This window comes from Pygocentrus nattereri, chromosome 7 (genome assembly GCF_015220715.1).
Source record: "Pygocentrus nattereri isolate fPygNat1 chromosome 7, fPygNat1.pri, whole genome shotgun sequence".
Lineage (NCBI taxonomy): Eukaryota > Metazoa > Chordata > Actinopteri > Characiformes > Serrasalmidae > Pygocentrus > Pygocentrus nattereri.
Window position 1 is genome coordinate 15264010 of NC_051217.1, and position 27187 is coordinate 15291196.

The 27187-nt window shown below is 36.5% G+C and overlaps 3 protein-coding genes across 3 annotated transcripts; 1 reads left to right on the top strand and 2 right to left on the bottom strand.

Annotated features, from left to right (window-relative positions):
• Positions 1–5436: 5436 nt before the first annotated feature.
• Positions 5437–8112, bottom strand: LOC119263687 (cytochrome c oxidase subunit 5A, mitochondrial-like). The gene is made up of 2 exons (XM_037539907.1): positions 7964–8112; positions 5437–5574 (listed from the first exon to the last, which is right to left on the bottom strand). Exons 1-2 carry the CDS (start codon positions 8081–8083, stop codon positions 5461–5463), a joined length of 234 nt encoding a protein of 77 aa, XP_037395804.1. The 5' UTR covers positions 8084–8112; the 3' UTR covers positions 5437–5460.
• Positions 8113–11185: 3073 nt separating this feature from the next.
• LOC108416491 (galectin-6-like) lies at positions 11186–15289 on the top strand. Its single transcript, XM_037540199.1, has 8 exons — positions 11186–11250; positions 12928–13126; positions 13215–13328; positions 13753–13830; positions 13966–14054; positions 14613–14811; positions 14901–15014; positions 15257–15289. The coding sequence occupies exons 1-8, from the start codon at positions 11186–11188 to the stop codon at positions 15287–15289; spliced, it is 891 nt and encodes a 296-aa protein (XP_037396096.1).
• A 2263-nt stretch (positions 15290–17552) lies between these two features.
• LOC108432642 (cytochrome c oxidase subunit 5A, mitochondrial-like) lies at positions 17553–25712 on the bottom strand. Its single transcript, XM_037539727.1, has 5 exons — positions 25556–25712; positions 24181–24297; positions 21684–21805; positions 19139–19271; positions 17553–17684 (listed from the first exon to the last, which is right to left on the bottom strand). The coding sequence occupies exons 1-4, from the start codon at positions 25626–25628 to the stop codon at positions 19158–19160; spliced, it is 426 nt and encodes a 141-aa protein (XP_037395624.1). The 5' UTR covers positions 25629–25712; the 3' UTR covers positions 17553–17684; positions 19139–19157.
• Positions 25713–27187: the final 1475 nt, after the last annotated feature.

Here is a 27187-nt window from a genome sequence, read left to right on the forward strand (position 1 = left end):
TGTTTTTTGTAGTAGTTTTCCTATAGCAAAATTGGACAATGAGCAACATCTAGCTTTGAGTGTAAGGCTTATTTTTGATGGTTTCACCTTGCTTCAGAACTGGAGCACTTCTTCCTTCTTTACGGAACACTTGACAGCTACACACTCAGAGATTGCATTTCCAGTCACTAACCCTGTAATTTCAACAGCACCTTTAATGTACTTGAAAACCAGGCAAAATGTGTGAAAAACATTTTAAACATTTTAACTTTTTTGACAAAGTTTATTGCAATAAAATGTTCTATAATATAAAATAAAACCTTTGAGGAAATGTATTTAGATTACTTCTGAAATCATAGTTGTATTGTTTTCGCTCAAAACTGGAGCACTTCTTCTTTCTTCCAGGAGCACAAGACCAGCACATGCTTTGATATTTCTTTTCCAGTCAGCAACCCTGTAAGTTAAACACCACCTTTAATGGAATTGAAAACCAGGACAAATGTGTAAAAAAAAGCAAATACATTTTGTGGCTGGTGCAGTTATATGTGGAAGTAATGAATCTGTAATTTTGTGAATTTTTTTTCTTCTCACAACAGAAAATTCCCTTTATGGGTGCAATCTCCGGGGGGGTAAGAGCAGGAATGGCTTTATATTTCCAAGGGACTGTTCCACAAAAGGCTGATAAGTATGCTGTCTCAGTGTTCACATTAACTACTTTGCAGATCAATGATGTGGGGAGTAGAGGTGCTGAGGCGGCTGCAGCGTCATGTAGCTGTGCCCTGTTTCAGTTAATACTGCATTTTACAGTCACGTAAGAAGTAGGGGTGCTGAGGTGGCTGCAGCATGCCTAAATATCAGGCTTGATTAACTGCAACTGCAAAAACAATAACAAGAAACAATTACAAACCACAAAACTGTTCAATATTTGAAATATAACAAATACCAAAATGCACCATTTGTTGAATGGAGTTTTTTTATTTGATTTCATTTATGTATGTTCATAATCTATTGTAGCTGTGCCCTGTTTGATACTGCTGCGTTTTGCAGTCACGGGATTCGCTTTCCTCACCACCTGTTGACCAATCTGTTTGCGTGTCGATGTAACAAAAGCAGGAGTTGTAAGGCAATTTCTCTGACTCGATACATTGTAATGTTTTTAAATCATCTTCCACTCCCATCTCTTTTTATCTACTAGTATAATAATCTTCTGTTACATGGCAGATTGACTATGGGTGTGACACAATTAGATTTTGCAAAGAGATAATTTGAATGGTTACACCATGCTCATTTTCTTAAAATTTGTCCTGCAACACAGCAGGCACAGCAGGGTGCATCAGCGGTTACTTGTCAGTTGTATATGCATCTGTCACCATGATAATATCTTCTGTTTCATGTCAATTATCCAGACACTTGGGGAAAAACATCTGTATTTATCATGATGTCATGGTATACCTCACCTATACGATGGCAAAAAATTCAGCACTCCCAATTTGAAACACATTCTTATGTCCCTGCTTCCAAGTCAACTTTTAAATTCTGTAGTTTTGAAGATAACTCCACAAGGTGTGTTTTCTGGACATGAAGTCTTCACTATAACTGCTTATAACTACAGTTTAGTTCCAGTACTTTCACTAATACTTATACGGTTACATGTTTTACCTCCGCATGTTGCTCACAGGTTTAGCATCAATCTCAAGACAGGACAGGCTCCAGGTGATGACACTGCCTTTCATTTCAACCCCCGCATCGGTGACAGAGTGGCCCTGAACAGCTTCAGGAATGGTAGATGGGAGAGTGAGGAAACTGCTTCAGACAAACCGTTCACAAAAGGAAAACCCTTCACCGTGTTTTATTTGATTAAACCTGAGGGCTATGAGGTGTGTTTTTTGCATTAACTTGAGGAAAAACAATTTATTAAGCAAACAGGAATACATGTATCATAAACAGATTTGATATATTTGTTCAGGTATATGTAAATGGTATTCAACACTGCCTGTTCAAGCACCGCATACCCTTGGAGAAAGTGTCTGCACTTGGCCTTGAAGGTGATGTCACTATTAACATCCTCGGTGTGACTGAAGTAAGTAATGTTATGTTTTTTTTGTGTACACTATGACAGTTTTAAGTGATTTTGATACCACGCTAGCTGAAACACTTTCAGTATCCGTGCTTAATATCTTTGGTAATGTGTTCATTCACAATGGTTGGTTTTGTTATGGTAAGCATACAAAATATTTTTTTGGTTGTTCTACAGCAAATACATAACAATGCTCATATCAAACCAATTGTTTATATTCATCTGGCTTCTCTCTTTGTTTTTCAGAACTGGAAAAAAGAATTGCACATTTCCCAGTAGTCAATGGACATATCTTTTTGAAGTGCCAACCAACACCACTAGGTTTGAGATGGTCAAGCTGTGAGCAGTGGCCACAAGAGAAACATTTAACTAAGAAATATTCTGATGATTGCTTTGCGGTATACAGGATCTTTGCATGACTTTTTATTCTTATAATACTGAACCTTTTACCAAGTTGCCAAAGAACATGCCAAACGTTTAACTACACAGAAAAGCAGTATAACTAATATGTCAGCACATTAGACTTATAGTACCATCATTATGTAGTCTAAGGCTGGTGAAGTCCAGCATATTCACATGGTTTTATGATATTTCCATTCAAACACTATATTCAGATCAGCATTTAAATGACAAGTTTTGATGCTGTTTTAAGAGCAGGAGGAAGTTCATCCCCCTCAGTCTAAATATTTATTGTTTATTTTAAAAATTTCCTTTAGAACTTTATTTATTTATTTATTTATTTGTTTTATTTATTTATTTATTTATTTATTTATTTTTATTTTTAGAACTTTATTATTTATAACATCCTAACCTAAGTTCTAACTTGCAAAGTGATATATATCAATGATATATAAATATATAACTGATGTATTGTCTACCTAACTGGACATTCTATTCACACTGGTCAGCAAAGAAAGGCTTTATATACTTTAACCCACTCTTTGCAAATTGCATGTGACTTTTATCTGCCAAAGTGCAAAAACCTCTCAATCAAGTTCCCTATGTTTCAGTCCCATACACTAAACTGGGCCTGATTTATTCACACCAGCACTGATTAATTAGGTTACTGATCATAAACATAGTCACAGGCACAGATGTTGACTGTTATTTTTCATAGGCTTGGATAGAATAAGTTCAAGTTGTTGCATGTCTTAGTATGGTTTGGGATTGTCATGGCTTTTCATTGGAATGGAAGGTGATGAAAGGCATATGTTGTCCCACTGTTTAGTGGAATGTTCAATGCAGTCAGTAGGAAAGAGAAAGATGATAAAAGTACATTTAATAAATGGATGACAACCATGGAGTGTACATTATATCAAATTACCACTGTATTACTACTAATGTACCAGTGCAGCGAGCAGTCACTTGCAAATTCGTGGAGTGAATAAAGAAAACAAGACTGCTGTTTTTGCTACTGTCACAAGCAGTTGCATTTAGTTGGAAACTAAATCACTTAGCTATTCATGTCGATAATCCTTAAAGGGAGATAGAAATTTGCTAGCTTTTGGATTCCTTATAATTTCAAGGAATTTGTGTGCATGTCAGTAGCTTTTGTTGGATATTCTTGGATAAACTGATGGCAATAAAAGAAAATAAAACATTAAAAAAATACCACAGACATACAAAGGCACACCTGTTCAAATGACATTTTTTGTTGATTTACTAAGTGAAAAGTTAACACTCAACAGAAAACACACTTTGTGCTCAGTTAATGCATTATTACTCTTTATTAAGTTTAACCTATTAGAAACAAAAAGAATGTGGCATGTACAAGTTTCATGATTCTCTCTTAAGAGCTTTATTGATTCAACTCGTTTTGGTTCAGCATACCTTTTTGCTTTGTTTTCTTCTGTTTACATTATGCTCTATGGCAAATAAAGCATTACAAAAAAGCTATACAGATGAAATGTTCTTATTGTTCAAAGAACTGTAACAAACTAGCCATTCATTCTGGGAATTATTTACTAGGGAAAACATGGTATACTTAGTATTAGTATATTAGTTAGTAATTAGTATACTTTTATAATTTCAAGAATTGAAAAAAGTATTACTAGTACAAAAATGATAGACAAAAGAATGGGCTCTAGTCTGACAGTATATTTACTGACTTCTTACCTATTACGAAATGGACTGAAATCTCGATATATAGTCATATGAAACGAGCCTAGGATGATTATAACATTAAGCTGTTCAAATATGAACTGCATTGAAGCTTCACAATTCTCAGAGGTTTTCAGACCAGTCCACAGGGACCCCCAGGTGGTCCAGATTTTTGCTTGAAATATCGAGGGATAAAGCAAAAAAAAAAAAAAAGTTTCAGAACCACTGCTCTAGATAGCCTCAATGTCAAATCCAATTGATGCATTTTTTATGCTTAATTTGGCTGTATAAAAAAAATCTGTATTACAGAGAAAGTAGATGTTCTACTAAAACATTTAAGCACATAAATGTATTCAATTTTACAACAGATCACACACAGTTTCAGATTTTAATATGCATGAAACATCAATGAAAGCTGCTCATTTTTAGCTGTTGAGCACGAGGCTCAAGAAAAAAAAAGTACTGGACATCTGTCAGTCTTGCATAATTTCAGTCTTATAACAAAGTATGTCTTGGCTTGGCTTTGAAGAACCTTATTTATGACTCCCTCCATATAACTGAACATGATATGTGGAACTTCAGCTAGGTATAATAGCGCAATATAATGCATTAAATATAAATACGCAGCTTGACTAAACTCTGGTGCTCGTCCACTGCAGCCCCCTCTCTGATGACCATTATAACAAGGCTGCTGTTCAAGTTAATGCTGGCCATGAGGATTATTCAACAACTTTGCCAAGTGTCTGAGCAGTAATGTTACTGCATTTTATTTGTTTTTGTATCCTTCATAGTGTGGTTGCTATAGCTAGATTGTCAACAGATATTCAAAGGATCACCATTGAATTTTGTTAAGACAGAGTATTTCCTTAATTTACTGCATTTTGATTGACACTTGCATTTTCTTCATCTTGCAGTGCGCTACCTGGATCTGGACAGGCTCATTTGCTCAGAAATGGACAGAGACATCCAAAACATAAGATCTTCTGTATACCTGTCTTTTGTTAACTGCAATTTGTGCACACTACCAGGACAGGAATGTTGTTAAATTTGTGATGGTCTCTACTGTCAATTTATTTGTTATATTAAAAAATTTTTGATGTACGCTCAACCAAATTTTACAATGTATTAACTAGAAACCTGTCTATATACTCAAGTCTTTACAATTACAGGAAAGGCTTAGTGAAACTGCTGTTACAGCATACATACTATGCATTACCATTAAGCAAGCTGAATGAGGTACATGGCTTAGCTTTCTAGTGAAAAGAAGCAGTGCAGTGAAACTCACATTTCCTGAATGAGGGTGTTTAGGCCTTATCAATCTCCAGTTCCTCTGGGGTAGAGATCCCCAGCTCAGTAAGAGTGGGGCGAAGCTCTTGGATCACAAATGGGTAGATATCTTTATGTGGCCCTGATTTGTCCTGAAAAGATCATTAATGCATTACACAATGTACAGAAAAAGTTAGAAATATTGTCTACAGTACTAAAGAAACACAACGCATGATTCATGACACATGTCAACATGGACACAAGTTCACTTTCCAAAATACAAATTTAGCAGCACACTTTGTACATCCTCACCCTGACATGCATATTTCTAACATGTCTGATCCAACTTTTCAGTGAAATAACTATCAGGAAAAACACTAAAATGTGCAGAGCAGGACTCCTGGTGATGGTGACATGTCTCCATTTGAGGTAATTAGAAACTTAAGTTAGCTGTTAAGTGGTCAAATGTTTAAAAATGATTTTTTTTCTTAATTAAATAGCGCTTCTATTTCCTGTCCAAGACTGTCAAATAAAATTGCAGGAAAAATAGACAATCCTACAACTGCGTGGATGGGAGTTATATTTGGTGCCCACACTCGTGCTGGGCGATATGATCTCAAATCAATATCACCATAAATTGAATGTTTTACCTCGATTACGATTAATGAATGATTATTTCATTTCTTTATTTTTTGACCTCATAGTTCACTGGTTTGTACTGTAAACATGCTCTGCATATCTTAATGTAAATGCTCTCAACAGCCACATCGGACGTGCCATGATTTATTTCAATCCAACTCGAGATTAGTCATAATTCTGTGCTGCTGAGACCTAATAAACATTCAGGGCAATATTTTTGTACAAAAATTAGAAGAGACTTATCCAAAACATCTGTGTTAGAAGAGCTTTCAAAGGAAAAGGCCGAGCGCAGCCGTAGAACAGTTAAAAGTCTGAAAGCAAAGCTCGAACACATTGTGGGTGATAAGCCCAGCTGTCAGTCTGTGTCAGTCATGATGGTTCCTATGATGGTGGTGAAGATGAAACTGAAAGCTCCAGGAGCGACTGATGTTTGTTCAGTCATGATTGTTTACCTCTGGATAAGTCACGTGAAGCAACGTGATGCGTTGTTCTTTTGTGCATGCGGGTCAGTTTAGAAGCTGATCTGTTCAGACTGATGTCGCATACAGATCACATTTAAAAGATTATGTAAACAGCCAAACAAACAAAAAAATCTGACTTAGAAAGTAAATCAGATTTGGGCCACTTTTACCTGCTGTATGAACACAGCCTTAGTTTCCATGTCGCAGAATAGACATGACTGAGTCAGATGACTACACGCATGGTTTTAAGTTTTTATGGGGACACTACACGAACACGCATAGTGGGGAAAGGATTAACAGAATATCTATATAACAGACATGGGCAAGATTACGTCAGTTAGAGGTTCTGAATGTCGGTTTTGATTACTTTTCGATTAATCGCCCCGCCCTAGCCCACACCCTCACACAGTAATTAAAGAAGGAGAGACGTCAAATTTACCTCAGTTTCCTACATTTTCCTCAGTCATATGCTAACATCAAGTAATGGTGCCAATATTGTTTTGGGATGAATTATATGCAAACCCAACTAATCTCCTCCATCAGCGCAATACCAAAAAGTACACTTAAAAAGGTTCACTTAAAATTCACTGGTGCATTTCTACCCAACCCAACACATTTGCAATTGAGTTTGTATGACAGAATTCAAACATTTGTGGCACAAGCAGCTGCAAAATGTTGCAAAATTCTCACCTTTTATAAATGTAAATGACAATAACTTGTGTAGACGCAAACCTTACAATAATACACTGAGCTTTAAATGTGTGGCTTGGGCAGAAGGAAGCCCATTTTAAGAGTAATCATTATAAATCAAGCAAGTCACCCGATTAGTTATTGCAAGTGTTCTTCCTGTAAAGATCTGCTAAATGCAGTCACAATGCTTACATTTACATTAACATATATAACATTCGGAATTGTGTAACCCTCCATCCATCCATCCATCCATCCATTTTCTAAGCCACTTCTCCCTCAGGGTCGCGGGGGGGTGCTGGAGCCTATCCCAGCTGTCATCGGGCAGAAGGCAGGATACACCCTGGACAGGTCGCCAGTCCATCGCAGGGCAGACAGACACTCACACACTCACACCCAGGGGCAATTTAGCATGTCCAATCTGCCTGACTGCATGTCTTTGGACTGTGGGAGGAAACCAGAGAACCCGGAGGAAACCCACGCAGTTTCAAAAAAACAAACAAACAAAAAAAAAAGACTATGTTCATGTGACATTTAATGTTCAACATGTCTTTTTGTAATTTATTGTAACTTCTTTTAACTTAAGTTAACTTGCTCAAACTTAAGTTAAAAGAAGTTACAATAAAAACATGCTGAACATTAAATGTCACATGAACATAGTCTTTATGGGTGCTGTACAAAAGGAACACTAAGAGGCCCTTGTATTTTTAGAGGTATATAAGCCAAGTATATGTTGGCAAAGGAAGACACCCACCTTGACAGCCTCTAGAATGCGGATTGCACTGGCCAAGTCATTCAACCTCCTGCAGGCTCTCAAAGCAGAGTCCAGGATCTTAGGCTCAGGGACCAGGTCATAACCAATCAGAGTGTTCATGCCTGAAGGAAAAATAACCTTGCTTAAAATACACCCCTTTACTCTTTGATGCAAATGCAAACATAATGTCTGGATGTGATTAAGAATGAATATTGTGTGTATTTTAAAAGGCATGCAAATTTCTGAAGGGAATTACAGCCATCTTTCATTTAAAAATGCTGCTGATTCATATTCATCTTTGCAAAATGTCATTTGATTGATCATTTTCTTTAACCACACTGCTTAACTGACCAGTGGGTGAGTTTCTGTAAGTGAGTCAATCTCCTGCAGGACCCATTAATACCAGGTGTACTAATGCTGTAGTACTCAAGTCCAGTTTCAAGACAATAATTTAACAGTTTTGGTCTTGTTTTGGCCTCGGGATAAAGAGAACTCGCAAACTGGTCTCGAGACCAGCCAAGTGACATGTTTCCATCTGAGATAATTATAAACTTCCATTATTTCCATTATTGATTATTAACAAAACCTTCTAACACACTAGATCATAATAAGCTACCATTTTGTTTGAACAATTAATAAACTCAGTTAAATATGTTTTGACCAATATGCATCAAATTTAGACATTTAACCAAATGTAATTTTACGCTGAATAATGTTTGCATTAAAAAAAGCAAAATAATGGCCAGTGGTCATTATATTCTGTTGACTTTAGGTGGCGATTCTGAATACATTCTAAAGAAGAAAGGACATAGAATAACTTCATCATTCGCTTCTAATAGTTACAATGCAAAGTTAAGTCTCGTAATAACTAAGACATTACATAACATTACATAACAATAATTAATGAACCTTTTATATTGTATTTTTAATGTCATAATACAGAATGCATTATAAAATATAATATTCATTAACATATAGCATGTTCTAGGAATAACAATGAATGAAACTATAAAACAAACAATACCCCCCCCCCCCCCCTTTCTTCTTGTAACTTTTATACTGTAAAAAAAAATGTTAATCTATTCTTGGTCTCTGTCTTTCAGCTACTACAAAGTCTTGGCCTTGACTTGGACTCTGTGTCTCTGCCTTCACTCAGATTGGCCTGTAGTGGTCTTGATTACAACACTAAAATAGGGATGTACTGATACTACTTTTTTTCCCAGATAAAGTATGAGTACACATTGTTTAGTACTCGCCAACACTGAGTGTGATAACATACTGAGTACTTAGAATGAAGTAGCTGTTAGTGTAATGTATCTTAACAGTTAAATCATTAACATCTGATTAATAGCTGATTTTAAGTGTAGCAATGCTACATTATTTATGTTTGATCTAGTAGCAATGCAGTGGAGAAGATTGGACTTTGTTCCTCATCAGAAAAACACTTCTGTACAGCTTTAAGTAAAGTAGGTTTCATTATTTCAAACTGAAACCTGTCTCTTTTAACATCAGTCTTTGTCACATGGCAACGGCAGGAATCACATCTGAAGAGCTTTACTCTACTTGTGGAGTTTTATGTCTGAAGTGTTTTGTTCGGCTGGTTTAGCTATAGCTGAACATCCTCTAAAGCCAGACATACACTGTGTGATTCTGGAAATCATGTTCTTAGGTGACTCTCTCTCTCTCTGCTACATCCATACAGGGTGTATCCTGCCTTCCACCCAATGACTGCTGAGATAGGCTCCAGTGTTTGTGAAGTGGGAAGCAGGTTTGCAAAACTTGAGTTGCAGAAAACACCAGAAATATGGCTAGAATTTATGCATTTTTGTGTAAACCTACTGCTGTTTTATTATGTTATTTCCAATATGCCTAGTAAGTCTTACATGCCTATGGATGCCCTAGAGCTTGGACTTCGTTTGCATTCAGCTGACAGCACCAGCAACAGTTCGTGACTGGGACATCAAAAGTGCATTTGGATAGCAAAGTGACAACTTTGCCGTAGGCTGATTCAGATCAGGCCATAAGAAAGGATTTGTTGAAGATATGTAACCCACTATAAATGACTGTTACTAAATACTCTTGAACGAGTTACCTGAAAAAAAATAGCCCTGTAGTGTATACTGCAATCCTTAATGTTGAAAGCTGTTATAGAAAATCTTCAAATACACAAAATACGTATATACTATCAAATGTTTTATTTGAAGTTATTTTATTAAATTAAATTTGAAACATAGAAAAAAACAGTTAAGTCTGAAAATATAAGGTTTTGTCTATTCATTCTTTTAATTTTTTAATTTAACCTTTTTCTTCACCTGCTTTTTCTTCTCCTGTTCTTCCCTTCCATTTGCTTCTTTCTTTGTTTTGTTACATGTATGTATATATGAATATTATTTGAAAACTGTTTGACCATGCTGGCTAGCAAAATAAGCTGGTCAATAATAATATATGCTGGCTAATAAAAAAAAAAGCAGGTGAAGAAAAAGTTAAAAAATAAAAATTTAAAAGAATAAATAGACAAAACCTTTTTTTTTTAAGAAAAGAAGGATAAGGATGAAAACTGTTTGACCATGCTGGCTAGCAAAATACAGAAACATAGGTTGAATAGTGTTACCTGCAAGCCTATGCATGCCAAAAGGGGACTGAGAGTGCTCTAATGGTTAGGTAGAAGGAGGGGGCATGTCCTGAGCATGGTGGCATGGTGGTGCACATTTTGAACAAATTAAAGTTGATTTAAATTAAAGTTGATCTTTTTTTTTCAATTGGTTTGGCTCATTTCTTTGAAACCGAGGTGACATTCTCAAAACACCATGTGAAACACAGCTCAAGAGACTTTTTTTGGGCATTTTGAGGGAACTGACAATTTGTATAAAACACACATTTTGTTTTGAAGCATACATAAAGTGTATGGGGGAGATGTGACCTTTCGCTGCTGATCTGTGATGTTGTGCTGCAGGTCATACGGGTAATTTTGCCAAATGTACATATAGTTTGCAAAACATACAATCTGTTTCAAGAAATATGCAAAAGTTTTTAAAAAAGATGTGGAAGAAAATGTGGTTTAATCAGCCTGGGGTTAGAAGCTCCTCCACCCTTGAGTACCCTATAAAACCAAGCACTCATATTGCGAGACTCATTCTGCGCTTACAGAATCTTGTACTTGAGTGTACCAGCCCTTCTTGCTTCCTGCTTCCTCCTCATTCCTCATTTGTTCTACAATGAACGATGGTGAGCGTGCCGAGTCTGGCCAGAGCAGCAAGGACCACTCCCACCAAGGCGATGGGAACCTTGTGAGTATGATCATAAAACCTGAGGGTTATGAGGTGTGTTTTTATGTGAAGTTATGAATATGCTAGCTACAAGCAAAAGGCCTTTCGTGTCATTGAAGTAAGTGATTTTTTGTGTTTTTTGTAGTAGTTTTCCTATAGCAAAATTGGACAATGAGCAACATCTAGCTTTGAGTGTAAGGCTTATTTTTGATGGTTTCACCTTGCTTCAGAATTGGAGCTCTTCTTCCTTCTTTACGGAACACTTGACAGCTACACACTCAGAGATTGCATTTCCAGTCACTAACCCTGTAATTTCAACAGCACCTTTAATGTACTTGAAAACCAGGCAAAATGTGTGAAAAACATTTTAAACATTTTAACTTTTTTGACAAAGTTTATTGCAATAAAATGTTCTATAATATAAAATAAAACCTTTGAGGAAATGTATTTAGATTACTTCTGAAATCATAGTTGTATTGTTTTCGCTCAAAACTGGAGCACTTCTTCTTTCTTCCAGGGGCACGAGACCACCACAAACTCTGAGATTTCTCATCCAGTCATCAAGCCTGTAAGTTAAACAGCACCTTTAATGGAATTAAAAACCAGGACAAATGTGTAAAAAAAGCAAATACATTTGGTGGCTGGTGCAGTTATATGTGGAAGTAATGAATCTGTAATTTTGTGGATTTTTTTTCTTCTCATAACAGAACCTTCCCTATATGGGTGCAATCTCCGGTGGGATAAGACCAGGAATGGCTTTATATTTCCAAGGGACTGTTCCACAAAAGGCTGATATGTATGCTGTCTCAGTGTTCACATTAACTACTTTGAAGATCAATGATATGTTGAGTAGAGATGCTGAGGCGGCTGCCGCGTCGCTAGATTAAGCTTGATTAACTGCAACCACAAACACAATAACAGGAAGAAAAACAAACAATAGAACTTTTAAATATTTTGAACATAACACATATCCAAATGTACTATGGTAGGTTTAGAATTTTTATATATGTTCAAAATCTGCTGTAGTTGTGCACTTTTTCCATTAGCGCTGCATTTTTGAGGGAATGGACTCGCTTCCCTTACCACCTGTTGGCCAACTTTGGAGTGTGTTGATGAAACAATAACAGGAGTTGTAGGTTATTTCTGTACCGCAACATAATGTTGTTTTACAAACTTTTTCAGGCAAAGCAGTCATCTCCCATTACCAATTCTTTTTTTTCTGCCAAAGTAATACTTTTGCTCTAGATGCCACCTCGACTATGTACATGGCACAAGTGGATTTAGCAAATAAACAACCTGATTGGTCTTCGCTATGCTTATTTGCGTAAAATTTGTCCTGCAAAACAGAGCAGGGACAAAAGAGTGTGCATCTCAGCGGTTCCTTTGTCAGTTGTATCACCACTGTATGCTTAGTTTTATGTTAATTATTCAAACACCTGGGGAAAAGAAACACATATTTAGTACGATGTCATGGTATACCTCATTTATGCAATGCCAAATATATGAAGCACTCCCAACTAGAAAGATGCCCCTGCTGCAAAGTACACTTATTCTGCAGCTTTTAGGATATAAACTCTAAAAAGTTTGTATTCTGGACATGAAGTCTTTACCATCACTGCTTATAACTGAAGTCCAGTTACAGTACTTTTAGTAACGCTTATAAGATTCATTATTCTTATCTCCTTATGTTGTTCACAGATTTATGATCAGTCTCAAGACCGGACAGTTTCGAGGTGATGACATTGCCTTTCGTTTCAAGCCCTGCATTGGTCAGAGAGTGGTCCTGAACAGCTTCAGGAATCTTAAATGGGAGAGTGAGGAATCAGCCTCAGACAAACCGTTCACAAAAGGAGCACCCTTCACCATCATTTATGTGATTAAACCTGAGGGCTATGAGGTGTGTTTTTCGTATAAAGTTATAGATCACAAAAACTGAATAAAAAGCATTGCCTAAATAATTAAATAGATTTGTAATTTTCATGCAGGTATATGTCAATAAATTGAAACTCTGCATGTTCAAGCACCGCATACCCTTGGAGAAAGTCACTACACTTGACCTTGATGGTGATGTCACTTTTAACATGCTCGGTGTGATTGAAGTAAGTAATGTTATGGATTTTTGTGTACACTATGACAGTTTTCAGTGAATTTGATACCACGCTAGCTGAAACACTTTTTAGTTTGAAAATTCATCAGCAAACAGTCCTATAACTGGACATTTTTTTTGTTGAAATGGTCTTCATATTAAAGTGGAGATGTTTCCATGCATATCCTTTGTTACACTGATGTAAGTAAAACAGCTTCTTGTACTTAATGTGTGTTCTGCAAGTTATATTTTCCTATTTGGGTAGTTCATTCAATAAAATGTTTGGTATATTAATCTTCCCACCAGAAATGGAGTAGTTCTTCCTTCTTTATGGAGCAGCAAAAAATTTCAGGTTTTGGAAACTCATCCTGGAGCGTGAGTCCTATCCAATTAGAAGTGTCACATTCTGAAATCATGATTGTATTGTTATCCCTCAGAACTGGAGCACTTCTTCTTTCTTCAAGGAATACGAGACCACCACAAGCGCTGAGATTTCTCATCCAGTCAGCAACCCTGTAAGTTAAACAGCACCTTTAATGGAATTGAAATCCAGGACAAATGTGTAAAAAAAAACATTTTGTGGCTGGTGCAGTTATATGTGGAAGTAAATAAGCTGTAATTTTGTGGATTTTTTTTTCTTCTCACAACAGAAAATTCCCTATATGGGTGCAATCTCCGGTGGGATAAGACCAGGAATGGCTTTATATTTCCAAGGGACTGTTCCACAAAAGGCTGATAAGTATGCTGTCTCAGTGTTCACATTAACTACTTTGCAGATCAATGATGTGGGGAGTAGAGATGCTGAGGCGGCTGCAGCGTCGCTATATATCAAGCTTGATTAACTGCAACCACAAAAACAATAACGAGAAAAAATAACTAATGACAAAAAATTTGAATATTTTAAATATACAAATACCAAAATGCACTATTTGTAGATTGGAGTTTGTATTTTTATTTCATTTCAGTTATATATGTTCATAATCTACTGTAGCTGTGCCCTGTTTCAGTTAATACTGCATTTTACAGTCACGTAAGAAGTAGGGGTGCTGAGGTGGCTGCAGCATGCCTAAATATCAGGCTTGATTAACTGCAACCGCAAAAACAATAACAAGAAACAATTACAAACCACAAAACTGTTCAATATTTGAAATATAACAAATACCAAAATACCATTTGTTGAATGGAGTTTTTTTTATTTGATTTCATTTATGTATGTTCATAATCTATTGTAGCTGTGCCCTGTTTGTTACTGCTGCATTTTGCAGTCATATGTTTTACCTCCGCATGTTGTTCAAAGGTTTAGCATCAATCTCAAGACAGGACAGGCTCCAGGTGATGACACTGCCTTTCATTTCAACCCCCGCATCGGTGACAGAGTGGCCCTGAACAGCTTCAGTAATGGTAGATGGGAGAGTGAGGAAACTGCTTCAGACAAACCGTTCACAAAAGGAAAACCCTTCACCATGTTTTATGTGATTAAACCTGAGGGCTATGAGGTGTGTTTTTTGCATTAACTTGAGGAAAAACAATTTATTAAGCAAACAGGAATACATGTATCATAAACAGATTTGATATATTTGTTCAGGTATATGTAAATGGTTTTCAACACTGCCTGTTCAAGCACCGCATACCCTTGGAGAAAGTGTCTGCACTTGGCCTTGAAGGTGATGTCACTATTAACATCCTCGGTGTGATTGAAGTAAGTAATGTTATGTTTTTTTTGTGTACACTATGACAGTTTTAAGTGATTTTGATACCACGCTAGCTGAAACACTTTCAGTATCCGTGCTTAATATCTTTGGTAATGTGTTCATTCACAATGGTTGGTTTTGTTATGGTAAGCATACAAAATATTTTTTGGTTGTTCTACAGCAAATACATAACAATGCTCATATCAAACCAATTGTTTATATTCATCTGGCTTCTCTCTTTGTTTTTCAGAACTGGAAAAAAGAATTGCACATTTCCCAGTAGTCAATGGACATATCTTTTTGAAGTGCCAACCAACACCACTAGGTTTGAGATGGTCAAGCTGTGAGCAGTGGCCACAAGAGAAACATTTAACTAAGAAATATTCTGATGATTGCTTTGCGGTATACAGGATCTTTGCATGACTTTTTATTCTTATAATACTGAACCTTTTACCAAGTTGCCAAAGAACATGCCAAACTTTTCTAAGTTGAACTACACAGAAAAGCAGTATAACTAATATGTCAGCACATTACACTTGTAGTACCATCATTATGTAGTCTAAGGCTGGTGAAGTCCAGCATATTCACATGGTTTTATGATCTTTCCATTCAAACACTATATTCAGATCAGCATTTAAATGACAAGTTTTGATGCTGTGTTAAGAAGTTCATCCCCCTCAGTCTAAATATTTATTGTTTATTTTAAAATTTTCCTTTAGAACTGTAGTTATTTTTCTAACATCCTAACCTAACTTGCAAAGTGATATATATCAATGATATATAAATATATAACTGATGTATTGTCTACCTAACTGGACATTCTATTCACACTGGTCAGCAAAGAAAGGCTTTATCTACTTTAACCCACTCCTTGCAAATTGCATGTGACTTTTATCTGCCAAAAACCTCTCAATCAAGTTCCCTATGTTTCAGTCCCATACACTAAACTAGGCCTGATTTATTCACACCAGCACTGATTAATTAGTTTACTGATCATAAACATAGTCACAGGCACAGATGTTGACTGTTATTTTTCATAGGCTTGGATAGAATAAGTTCAAGTTGTTGCATGTCTTTGTATGGTTTGGGATTGTCATGGCTTTTCATTGGAATGGAAGGTGATGAAATGCATATGTTGTCCCAATGTTTAGTGGAATGTTCAGTGCAGTCAGTAGGAAAGAGAAAGATGATAAAAGTACATTTAATAAATGGATGACAACCATGGAGTGTACATTATATCAAATTACCACTGTATTACTACTAATGTACCAGTGCAGCGAGCAGTCACTTGCAAATTCGTGGAGTGAATAAAGAAAACAAGGCTGCTGTTTTTGCTACTGTCACAAGCAGTTGCATTTAGTTGGAAACTAAATCACTTAGCTATTCATGTCGATAATCCTTAAAGGGAGATAGAAATTTGCTAGCTTTTGGATTCCTTATAATTTCAAGGAATTTGTGTGCATGTCAGTAGCTTTTGTTGGATATTCTTGGATAAACTGATGGCAATAAAACAAAAATAAAACATTAAAAAAATACCACAGACATACACTGTGTACAAAGGTTTGGCACGTACAAAGGCACGCCTGTTCACATTTTTTGTTGATTTACTAAGTGAAAAGTTAACACTCAACAGAAAACACACTTTGTGCTCCGTTAATGCATTATTACTCTTTATTAAGTTTAACCTATTGGAAACAAAAAGAATGTGGCATGAACAAGTTTCATGATTCTCTCTTAAGAGCTTTATTGATTCAACTCGTTTTGGTTCAGCATACCTTGTTGCTTTGTTTTCTTCTGTTTACATTATGCTCTATGGCAAATAAAGCATTACAAAAAAGCTATACAGATGAAATGTTCTTATTGTTCAAAGAACTGTAACAAACTAGCCATTCATTCTGGGAATTATTTACTAGGGAAAACATGGTATACTTAGTATTAGTATATTAGTTAGTAATTAGTATACTTTTATAATTTCAAGAATTGAAAAAAGTATTACTAGTACAAAAATGATAGACAAAAGAATGGGCTCTAGTCTGACAGTATATTTACTGACTTCTTACCTATTACGAAATGGACTGAAATCTCGATATATAGTCATACGAAACGAGCTGTTTTCAAACTTCATTATCTATGGCATAGGTTCCCAACATAACATATCCAGTTCTACCCAGGAAGGGCTTGTTAATCAGTAGTTGGACCAGGTGTTGGATCAGCTTTTGGGGGCATTTAACTTTAAAATAACCCAGTACATTCCCGGTGGGGTTTTTATTTAAAAAAAAAATAAAAAAATAAAGTACTGATAACCTGACATGCACTCTTACAATAAACCATGTTAAACTGACAGAACACACCTTAGATAGAACAGGTCAGGTCATTACCATTATCTTTTTTTTTTTAATTAAACATCTACTGGCTTTTCACTTTGATGATATACCAGTGACCTAGCCACATGGGCACTAGCCCATAATATCCATGAAATGCAGGCTAAATTTCTCCCCTATTAAATTGAGTATTTTAAAAGGATGTTTAAGAAAAGAACACACCAGTCAGATATTGCTCTGTTTATTAGGTCCATTATTTTTATACATGACAGGACAGCACAGGGCTTTATGAACATTGGAAAGTAAAGAACATGGCAGAAAGTGCTTTAAACAACCTCCTCAGATAAATCAGGAGACCTAAAAGGAAGACAAGGAAGATATTAAGAGCCTGATACAAATAAGACAACTCAATGCAGAAACACACATTTGTTAAGATTCTGTTGATAATCAACTAAACAGTATTTGGAATTTTCACGCTATAAGCAATTTATGTGTTTAAAGTATGGCAATCTGTGCAGTAGTTTATTCAGTATCAGTAAGCCTAGGATGATTGTAACATTAAGCTGTTCAAATATGAACTGCATTGAAGCTTCACAATTCTCAGAGGTTTTCAGACCAGTCCACAAGGACCCCCAGGTGGTCCAGATTTTTGCTTGAAATATCGAGGGATAAAGCAAAAAAAAAAAAAAAAAAAAGTTTCAGAACCACTGCTCTAGATAGCCTCAGTGTCAAATTGACCAATCTAATGACTAATGAGCAATCCAATTGATGCATTTTTTTTTTTTTATGCTTAATTTGGCTGTATAAAAAAAATCTGTATTACAGAGAAAGTAGATGTTCTACTAAAACATTTAAGCACATAAATGTATTAAATTTTACAACAGATCATACACAGTTTCAGATTTTAATATGCATGAAACATCAATGAAAGCTGCTCATTTTTAGTTGTCGAGCACAAGGCTCAAGAAAAAAAAAAAAGTACTGGACATCTGTCAGTCTTGCATAATTTCAGTCTTATAACAAAAGATGTCTTGGCTTGGCTTTGAAGAACCTTATTTATGACTCCCTCCATATAACTGAACATGATATGTGGAACTTCAGCTAGGTATAATAGCGCAATATAATGCATTAAATATAAATAGGCAGCTTGACTAAACTCTGGTGTTCGTCCACTGCAGCCCCCTCTCTGATGACCATTATAACAAGGCTGCTGTTCAAGTTAATGCTGCCCATGATATTTGAGGATTATTCAACAACTTTGCCAAGTGTCTGAGCAGTAATGTTACTGCATTTTATTTGTTTTTGTATCCTTCATAGTGTGGTTGCTATAGCTAGATTGTCAACAGATATTCAAAGGATCACCATTGAAATTTGTTAAGACAGAGTATTTCCTTAATTTACCGCATTTTGATTGACACTTGCATTTTCTTCATCTTGCAGTGCGCTACCTGGATCTGGACAGGCTCATTTGCTCAGAAATGGACAGAGACATCCAAAACATAAGATCTTCTGTATACCTGTCTTTTGTTAACTGCAATTTGTGCACACTACCAGGACAGGAATGTTGTTAAATTTGTGATGGTCTCTACTGTCAATTTATTTGTTATATTAAAACTTTTTTGATGTACGCTCAATCAAATTTTACAATGTATTAACTAGACACCTGTCTATATACTCAAGTCTTTACAATTACAGGAAAGGCTTAGTGTAACTGCTGTTACAGCATACATACTATGCATTACCATTAAGCAAGCTGAATGAGGTACATGGCTTAGCTTTCTAGTGAAAAGAAGCAGTGCAGTGAAACTCACATTTCCTGAATGAGGGTGTTTAGGCCTTATCAATCCCCAGTTCCTCTGGGGTAGAGATACCCAGCTCAGTAAGTGTGGGGCGAAGCTCTTGGATCACAAATGGGTAGATATCTTTATGTGGCCCTGATTTGTCCTGAAAAGATCATTAATGCATTACACAATGTACAGAAAAAGTTAGAAATATTGTCTACAGTACTAAAGAAACACAATGCATGATTCATGTCACATAAAGACAACATTGACACAAGTTCACTTTCCAAAATACAAATTTAGCAGTACACTTTGTACATCCTCACCCTGACATGCATATTTCTAACATGTCTGATCCAACTTTTCAGTGAAATAACTATCAGGAAAAACACTAAAATGTGCAGAGCAGGACTCCTGGTGATGGTGACATGTCTCCATTTGAGGTAATTAGAAACTTAAGTTAGCTGTTAAGTGGTCAAATGTTTAAAAATGAATTTTTTTCTTAATTAAATAGCGCTTCTATTTCCTGTCCAAGACTGTCAAATTAAATTGCAGGAAAAATTGACAATCCTACGACTGCGTGGATGGGAGTTATATTTGGTGCCCACACTAGTGCTGGGCGATATGATCTCAAATCAATATCACCATAAATTGAATGTTTTACCTCGATTACGATTAATTAATGATTATTTCATTTCTTTATTTTTGGACCTCATAGTTCACTGGTTTGTACTGTAAACATGCTCTGCATATCTTAATGTAAATGCTCTCAACAGCCACATTGGAAGTCACGCGAATTATTTCAATCCAACTCGAGATTAGTCATAATTCTGTGCTGCTGAGACCTAATAAACATTCAGGGCGATATTTTTGTACAAAAATTAGAAGAGACTTATCCAAAACATCTCTGTGTTAGAAGAGATTTCAAAGGAAAAGGCAGAGCGCAGCCGTAGAACAGTTAAAAGTCTGAAAGCAAAGCTCGAACACATTGTGGGTGATAAGCCCAGCTGTCAGTCTGTGAAGCTTCATGATGGTTCCTATGATGGTGGTGAAGATGAAACTGAAAGCTCCAGGAGCGAATGATGTTTGTTCAGTCATGATTGTTTACCTCTGGATAAGTCACGTGAAGCAACGTGATGCGTTGTTCTTTTGTGCATGCGGGTCAGTTTAGAAGCTGATCTGTTCAGACTGATGTCGCATACAGATCACATTTAAAAGATTATGTAAACAGCCAAACAAACAAAAAAATCTGACTTAGAAAGTAAATCAGATTTGGGCCACTTTTACCTGCTGTATGAACACAGCCTTAGTTTCCATGTCGCAGAATAGACATGACTGAGTCAGATGACTACACGCATGGTTTTAAGTTTTTATGGGGACACTACACGAACACGCATAGTGGGGAAAGGATTAACAGAATATCTATATAACAGACATGGGCAAGATTACGTCAGTTAGAGGTTCTGAATGTCGGTTTTGATTACTTTTCGATTAATCGCCCCGCCCTAGCGCACACCCTCACACAGTAATTAAAGAAGGAGAGACGTCAAATTTACCTCAGTTTCCTACATTTTCCTCAGTCATATGCTAACATCAAGTAATGGTGCCAATATTGTTTTGGGATGAATTATATGCAAACCCAACTAATCTCCTCCATCAGCGCAATACCAAAAAGTACACTTAAAAAGGTTCACTTAAAATTCACTGGTGCATTTCTACCCAACCCAACACATTTGCAATTGAGTTTGTATGACAGAATTCAAACATTTGTGGCACAAGCAGCTGCAAAATGTTGCAAAATTCTCACCTTTTATAAATGTAAATGACAATAACTCGTGTAGACGCAAACCTTACAATAATACACTGAGCTTTAAATGTGTGGCTTGGGCAGAAGGAAGCCCATTTTAAGAGTAATCATTATAAATCAAGCAAGTCACCCGATTAGTTATTGCAAGTGTTCTTCCTGTAAAGATCTGCTAAATGCAGTCACAATGCTTACATTTACATTAACATATGTAACATTCGGAATTGTGTAACCCTCCATCCATCCATCCATCCATCCATTTTCTAAGCCACTTCTCCCTCAGGGTCGCGGGGGGGTGCTGGAGCCTATCCCAGCTGTCATCGGGCAGAAGGCAGGATACACCCTGGACAGGTCGCCAGTCCATCGCAGGGCAGACAGACACTCACACACTCACACCCAGGGGCAATTTAGCATGTCCAATCTGCCTGACTGCATGTCTTTGGACTGTGGGAGGAAACCAGAGAACCCGGAGGAAACCCACGCAGTTTCAAAAAAATAAATAAATAAATAAATAATAAAATAAGACTATGTTCATGTGACATTTAATGTTCAACATGTTTTTTTGTAATTTATTGTAACTTCTTTTAAATTAAGTTAACTTGCTCAAACTTAAGTTAAAAGAAGTTACAATAAATTAAAAAAAAACATGCTGAACATTAAATGTCACATGAACATAGTCTTTATGGGTGATGTACAAAAGGAACACTAAGAGGCCCTTGTATTTTTAGAGGTATATAAGCCAAGTATATGTTGGCAAAGGAAGACACCCACCTTGACAGCCTCTAGAATGCGGATTGCACTGGCCAAGTCATTCAACCTCCTGCAGGCTCTCAAAGCAGAGTCCAGGATCTTAGGCTCAGGGACCAGGTCATAACCAATCAGAGTGTTCATGCCTGAAGGAAAAATAACCTTGCTTAAAATACACCCCTTTACTCTTTGATGCAAATGCAAACATAATGTCTGGATGTGATTAAGAATGAATATTGTGTGTATTTTAAAAGGCATGCAAATTTCTGAAGGGAATTACAGCCATCTTTCATTTAAAAATGCTGCTGATTCATATTCATCTTTGCAAAATGTCATTTGATTGATCATTTTCTTTAACCACACTGCTTAACTGACCAGTGGGTGAGTTTCTGTAAGTGAGTCAATCTCCTGCAGGACCCATTAATACCAGGTGTACTAATGCTGTAGTACTCAAGTCCAGTTTCAAGACAATAATTTAACAGTTTTGGTCTTGTTTTGGCCTGGGGGTAAAGAGAACTCGCAAACTGGTCTCGAGACCAGCCAAGTGACATGTTTCCATCTGAGATAATTATAAACTTCCATTATTTCCATTATTGATTATTAACAAAACCTTCTAACACACTAGATCATAATAAGCTACCATTTTGTTTGAACAATTAATAAACTCAGTTAAATGTTTTGACCAATATGCATCAAATTTAGACATTTAACCAAATGTAATTTTACGCTGAATAATGTTTGCATTAAAAAAAGCAAAATAATGGCCAGTGGTCATTATATTCTGTTGACTTTAGGTGGCGATTCTGAATACATTCTAAAGAAGAAAGGACATAGAATAACTTCATCATTCGCTTCTAATAGTTACAATGCAAAGTTAAGTCTCGTAATAACTAAGACATTACATAACATTACATAACAATAATTAATGAACCTTTTATATTGTATTTTTAATGTCATAATACAGAATGCATTATAAAATATAATATTCATTAACATATAGCATGTACTAGGAATAACAATTAATGAAACTATAAAACAAACAATAGCCCCCCCCTTCTTCTTGTAACTTTTATACTGTAAAAAAAAATGTTAATCTATTCTTGGTCTCTGTCTTTCAGCTACTACAAAGTCTTGGCCTTGACTTGGACTCTGCCTTCACTCAGATTGGCCTGTAGTGGTCTTGATTACAACACTAAAATAGGGATGTACTGATACTACTTTTTTTTCCCAGATAAAGTATGAGTACACATTGTTTAGTACTCGCCAACACTGAGTCTGATAACATACTGAGTACTTAGAATGAAGTAGCTGTTAGTGTAATGTATCTTAACAGTTAAATCATTAACATCTGATTAATAGCTGATTTTAAGTGTAGCTATGCTACATTATTTACATTTGATCTAGTAGCAATGCAGTGGAGAAGATTGGACTTTGTTCCTCATCAGAAAAACACTTCTGTACAGCTTTAAGTAAAGTAGGTTTCATTATTTCAAACTGAAACCTGTCTCTTTTAACATCAGTCTTTGTCACATGGCAACGGCAGGAATCACATCTGAAGAGCTTTACTCTACTTGTGGAGTTTTATATCTGAAGTGTTTTGTTCGGCTGGTTGAGCTATAGTTGAACATCCTCTAAAGCCAGACATACACTGTGTGATTCTGGAAATCATGTTCTTAGGTCTCTCTCTCTCTCTCTCTCTCTCTCTCTTACTACGAGAAACGCAGACTCTAGAGGCAACTCTGTCTATGGACAATTTTAAATAAAGGCGTTAAGTTCAAAATGACAGAGTATTGAGCAAAAGGAAATTGAGCAGTGCTGCTAACACTGTGCACTGAAGCTAAAGTCAGGCTGTGTACACAGCAGGACAATACAGTGTCTCTACATACTATTTTACAAAAAAAAAAAAACCCACAATATTAACATTTATACCTCACTATTCCTTTCAGCCAAACAGAGTAAACTCAAATATACAAACTTGTTTGCTCATTAGTGCAGCAGTGTCCACTCTGCTCATGTCACACAGTATCAGCTGGGATCAGAATCTTGGCATCAATGAATTTTGATGAGTACAAACAAGTGAGCAAGGTATCGTCAAAAATATAAGATGTAATCACTTTTTAGTGTTCCTTTCTATCAGAAACATGTATGTTACATTTCATTGGGTCTAGTTAAGAAGTATCACAAATTTCAGTGGCTGCCATACATGACCATTACAAATGTCGCCAACAGCCAAAACAGCCTGATCGAAATATGTTGTAAATAGTTCTCCATACATAGAGAACATCTAAATAAAAGTTATATAATGTATAAGTGAGTCACAGCATCCACTTTTGATTCCTTACAACCAACACAGTCTCATAAGCTGTCCCTCTTCCTTTGCTTTATGAGAAGACGTCTAGGAAGAAGTATTGGGAGTGCAAGTATTATGACAAGTTTTAGAGGACTGATGGCAGCAATTTCAATCGACACAAAAAGGCCAAATCATACAAGAGAATGGATGAGCACGTCATTTATATTTTACCTTTTCTCAGCTCCCAGGCATCAAGGTCAGGCTTGCTGAAGTAAGTCACCCAGCGGGCATCAAACTCCTCATCTGTCTCTGCTTTCGCATGGGAGTAGCATCGAGAGGCTACCGAGGCTGAAAGAGATACAGAATACTGTCACATTTACTTTAAGGGGAAATGAACGTTAGAACACTGTGAAAGAGGTCAATGAGAACTAAATATGAGGATCACTGGCAGCAGCCCATCCACCCCATAGGTGACATTTACAACAGCAGGTGCAGGAAAAAGGCCTCCTGCATTGTGTGGGACTCTACCTACCCTGCAAATGCACTGTTTACACCCCTCCCTTCCAGTAGAACACTACATAGCATTAAAACCAGAATTACCAGGCTGAGAAATTGCTTTTTTCTGGATGCTGCCAGACTGACAAATTCTGCACCTCAATGAACAATTGCAGCTATTATTACTACTGTTCCACATCAGAGTTTGAGTCTGATAAATTCTGCACTTTAAGATGGAAAATTCTGCATTCTCTACAGTACAGCTGCTGCCCTCACTGGACAATTTGCTCTTGTAGTTAGTATTGCTTCGTATCAGGGCATTGATGCAATTCGGGCCCACCTGGCCACCTTGTCTAAGCTTTACATTTTCAGTCTTATTCCCATCCTCACTCTGCTCATTTTACATTTACATGTAGATATTTTCCCTACATATGTACCTACATTTATTGTGTGATTTCTTCTTGACTTTATTATTACTGCTACCTAAACCAGAACCTGAATACTTCATTTCGTTCCCTTCCATGCACAGCATGTTCTGAAATCACAATGAATGAATGTGAATCTGAATTAGTTGCTTTCCTTAAACTAACCAGCAGATTAAGGAAGGAAGCTGCTTTCAGGGGCGGTAAAGTGAAGCGCCTCACAGCCTAACACTGCTTTTCAAAGACGAAGATGTGGACACTGTATGGATGGAAAATCAACTGATCGTATCAGGTCATATTTTAATGTAGCAGGTTAACATTTTGCACAGGATTATGGTGATTGTACTGACTTTGGTGACTGTAAGTAGACTTTTCTATGGCTGGGTCATCACAAGGGCATGCTAACAGGCTAACAAGCTAACGTTAAATGACAGCAAAACTATTTTGAGAGTCCGTTGTCCTTGTAGAAACTGTGCCAGTCAAACAAACAGAAATGGCAGCCAAAAAACTAACATTAGCAGGTACAACTAGCGACTCGGACGGCTGATTTCACGTCGGTGAGCAGCTGCAATTCTCCTTGAGACGCTAGCACGCGCGTTAGCAGCCTGCTAACGCTATGAGGAATCAGAGCACTGAGCAAATATCAAACACGACTAAATTAAATTCAAGTCACCAGAACAAGTGGTTACCTGAGTAAGAAGGTCGCGTCCGTGCTAAACTCCTGACACCGGCGGCTGAAATGCGGAGAGCAGCGGGCAGCATGTTGCCGGAGCGAGACACCAATTTGGATCAGACTAGCGACGTCCGACTCGTAAAGGAATCGTCCGTCCGAGCCGGTTCTTTTTGTGGAGTCAGTCGAATCGATTCACTAGTCACAACTGAACGGAAATTCACTTAATATGAACAAGTATGTGACACGTAGCACACAGACTGCTGTCAAATATTTAACCAAGGGACAAATACAGTAAAAATATAATGAACAGAATAAAAAATAATAAAGATCCATGTGAAAGGAGCTACAGAGACGTGTGAATATCTTGTCTAAAGTGTGAGGTGTCCACTGTCACTGTGGGTGATGAGCGCTACAGCTCTGTTGAAAAGCTTATTTTATGTTATTATATTATTAACGCTTATATTATCATACTCTTACTTCTACTCAAGCGCAAGATGATATTGTACTACATATAAGTAATAAAATGCCACAGTGTAAGGTGTTAAGAGGAGCAACTTCTTTTGACTCGCTAACATTTCTCTCTGAACCTGCCATGTCTTTCTTGCTAGTAGCGACTTCCTCTTTCTGTGCCTGTGCTTATGGTTCGAGTCCGACTCCATCAGTGAGCAGAAACTGCGGACACCAGCCTTTCTGTCCGAATCTAAGGTCACTGTCTAAAGGTGAAAATAGAGCAGGACCCACGCTCCTTCACGGAGCGGAGCATCCCTGCGTTCAGAGAGCAATCCGACTAACGAATCAGTCAATCATCGAATCACACTGAATCGGTTCCGTCAAACTGAATCAGACCGGCTCTAATGTCGCACAGTGATGACCGAGGCTGCGGCGGTATCTAGAGAGACCGTTTTTTTAGGTCAAATAATAAAACAATAAAAAGAAAAAGAAAAATTTACAGTATATAAATTGGAAAAGTACATAAATAAAACAAGGAAAAAAAGAACAACACAATTGTGAAATTACAGAACACTTCAAGCTTTTTTACTTTTTTTACTTTTATTGTTGTTTTTCTTTTTTCATTGTAACAAAATAACACAAATATTTAAAAACAGAAGATGATGGGGGCGTATTTAAATTTGAAATGTATGTATTAAATATTAGTTTCAAAATTGACAACGTAACGGGTCAAACAATGAAGCACAGGTTTCCTCTGAGGCACAAAGGACGACCCAATAAATTCCACGAGCTTTTAATTTATTAAACCACAAATTGGGCAACAGCGCTGGTTCGAATCGCTCTGTCAACAACTCTCACTTCAGAGGTCAAATTAAAGGATTCACTAGGGCAGTAAAATAGCGACATAAGCCCCTTTTTCTGAACAACAACAAAAAAAATATCACATTAATAATAATAATAATAAAATAAACTATATATATATATATATATATGTGTGTGTGTGTGTGTGCGCATGTGTGTATGTGTGTGTGTGTGTGTGTGTGTGTGTGTGTATATATATATATATATATATATATATATATATATATATATATATATATATATATACATATATATATATATATATATATATATATAACATGTTAACATAATTATACTAACAACAAATAAACATTTATAATAAAATTATTAAGCATAA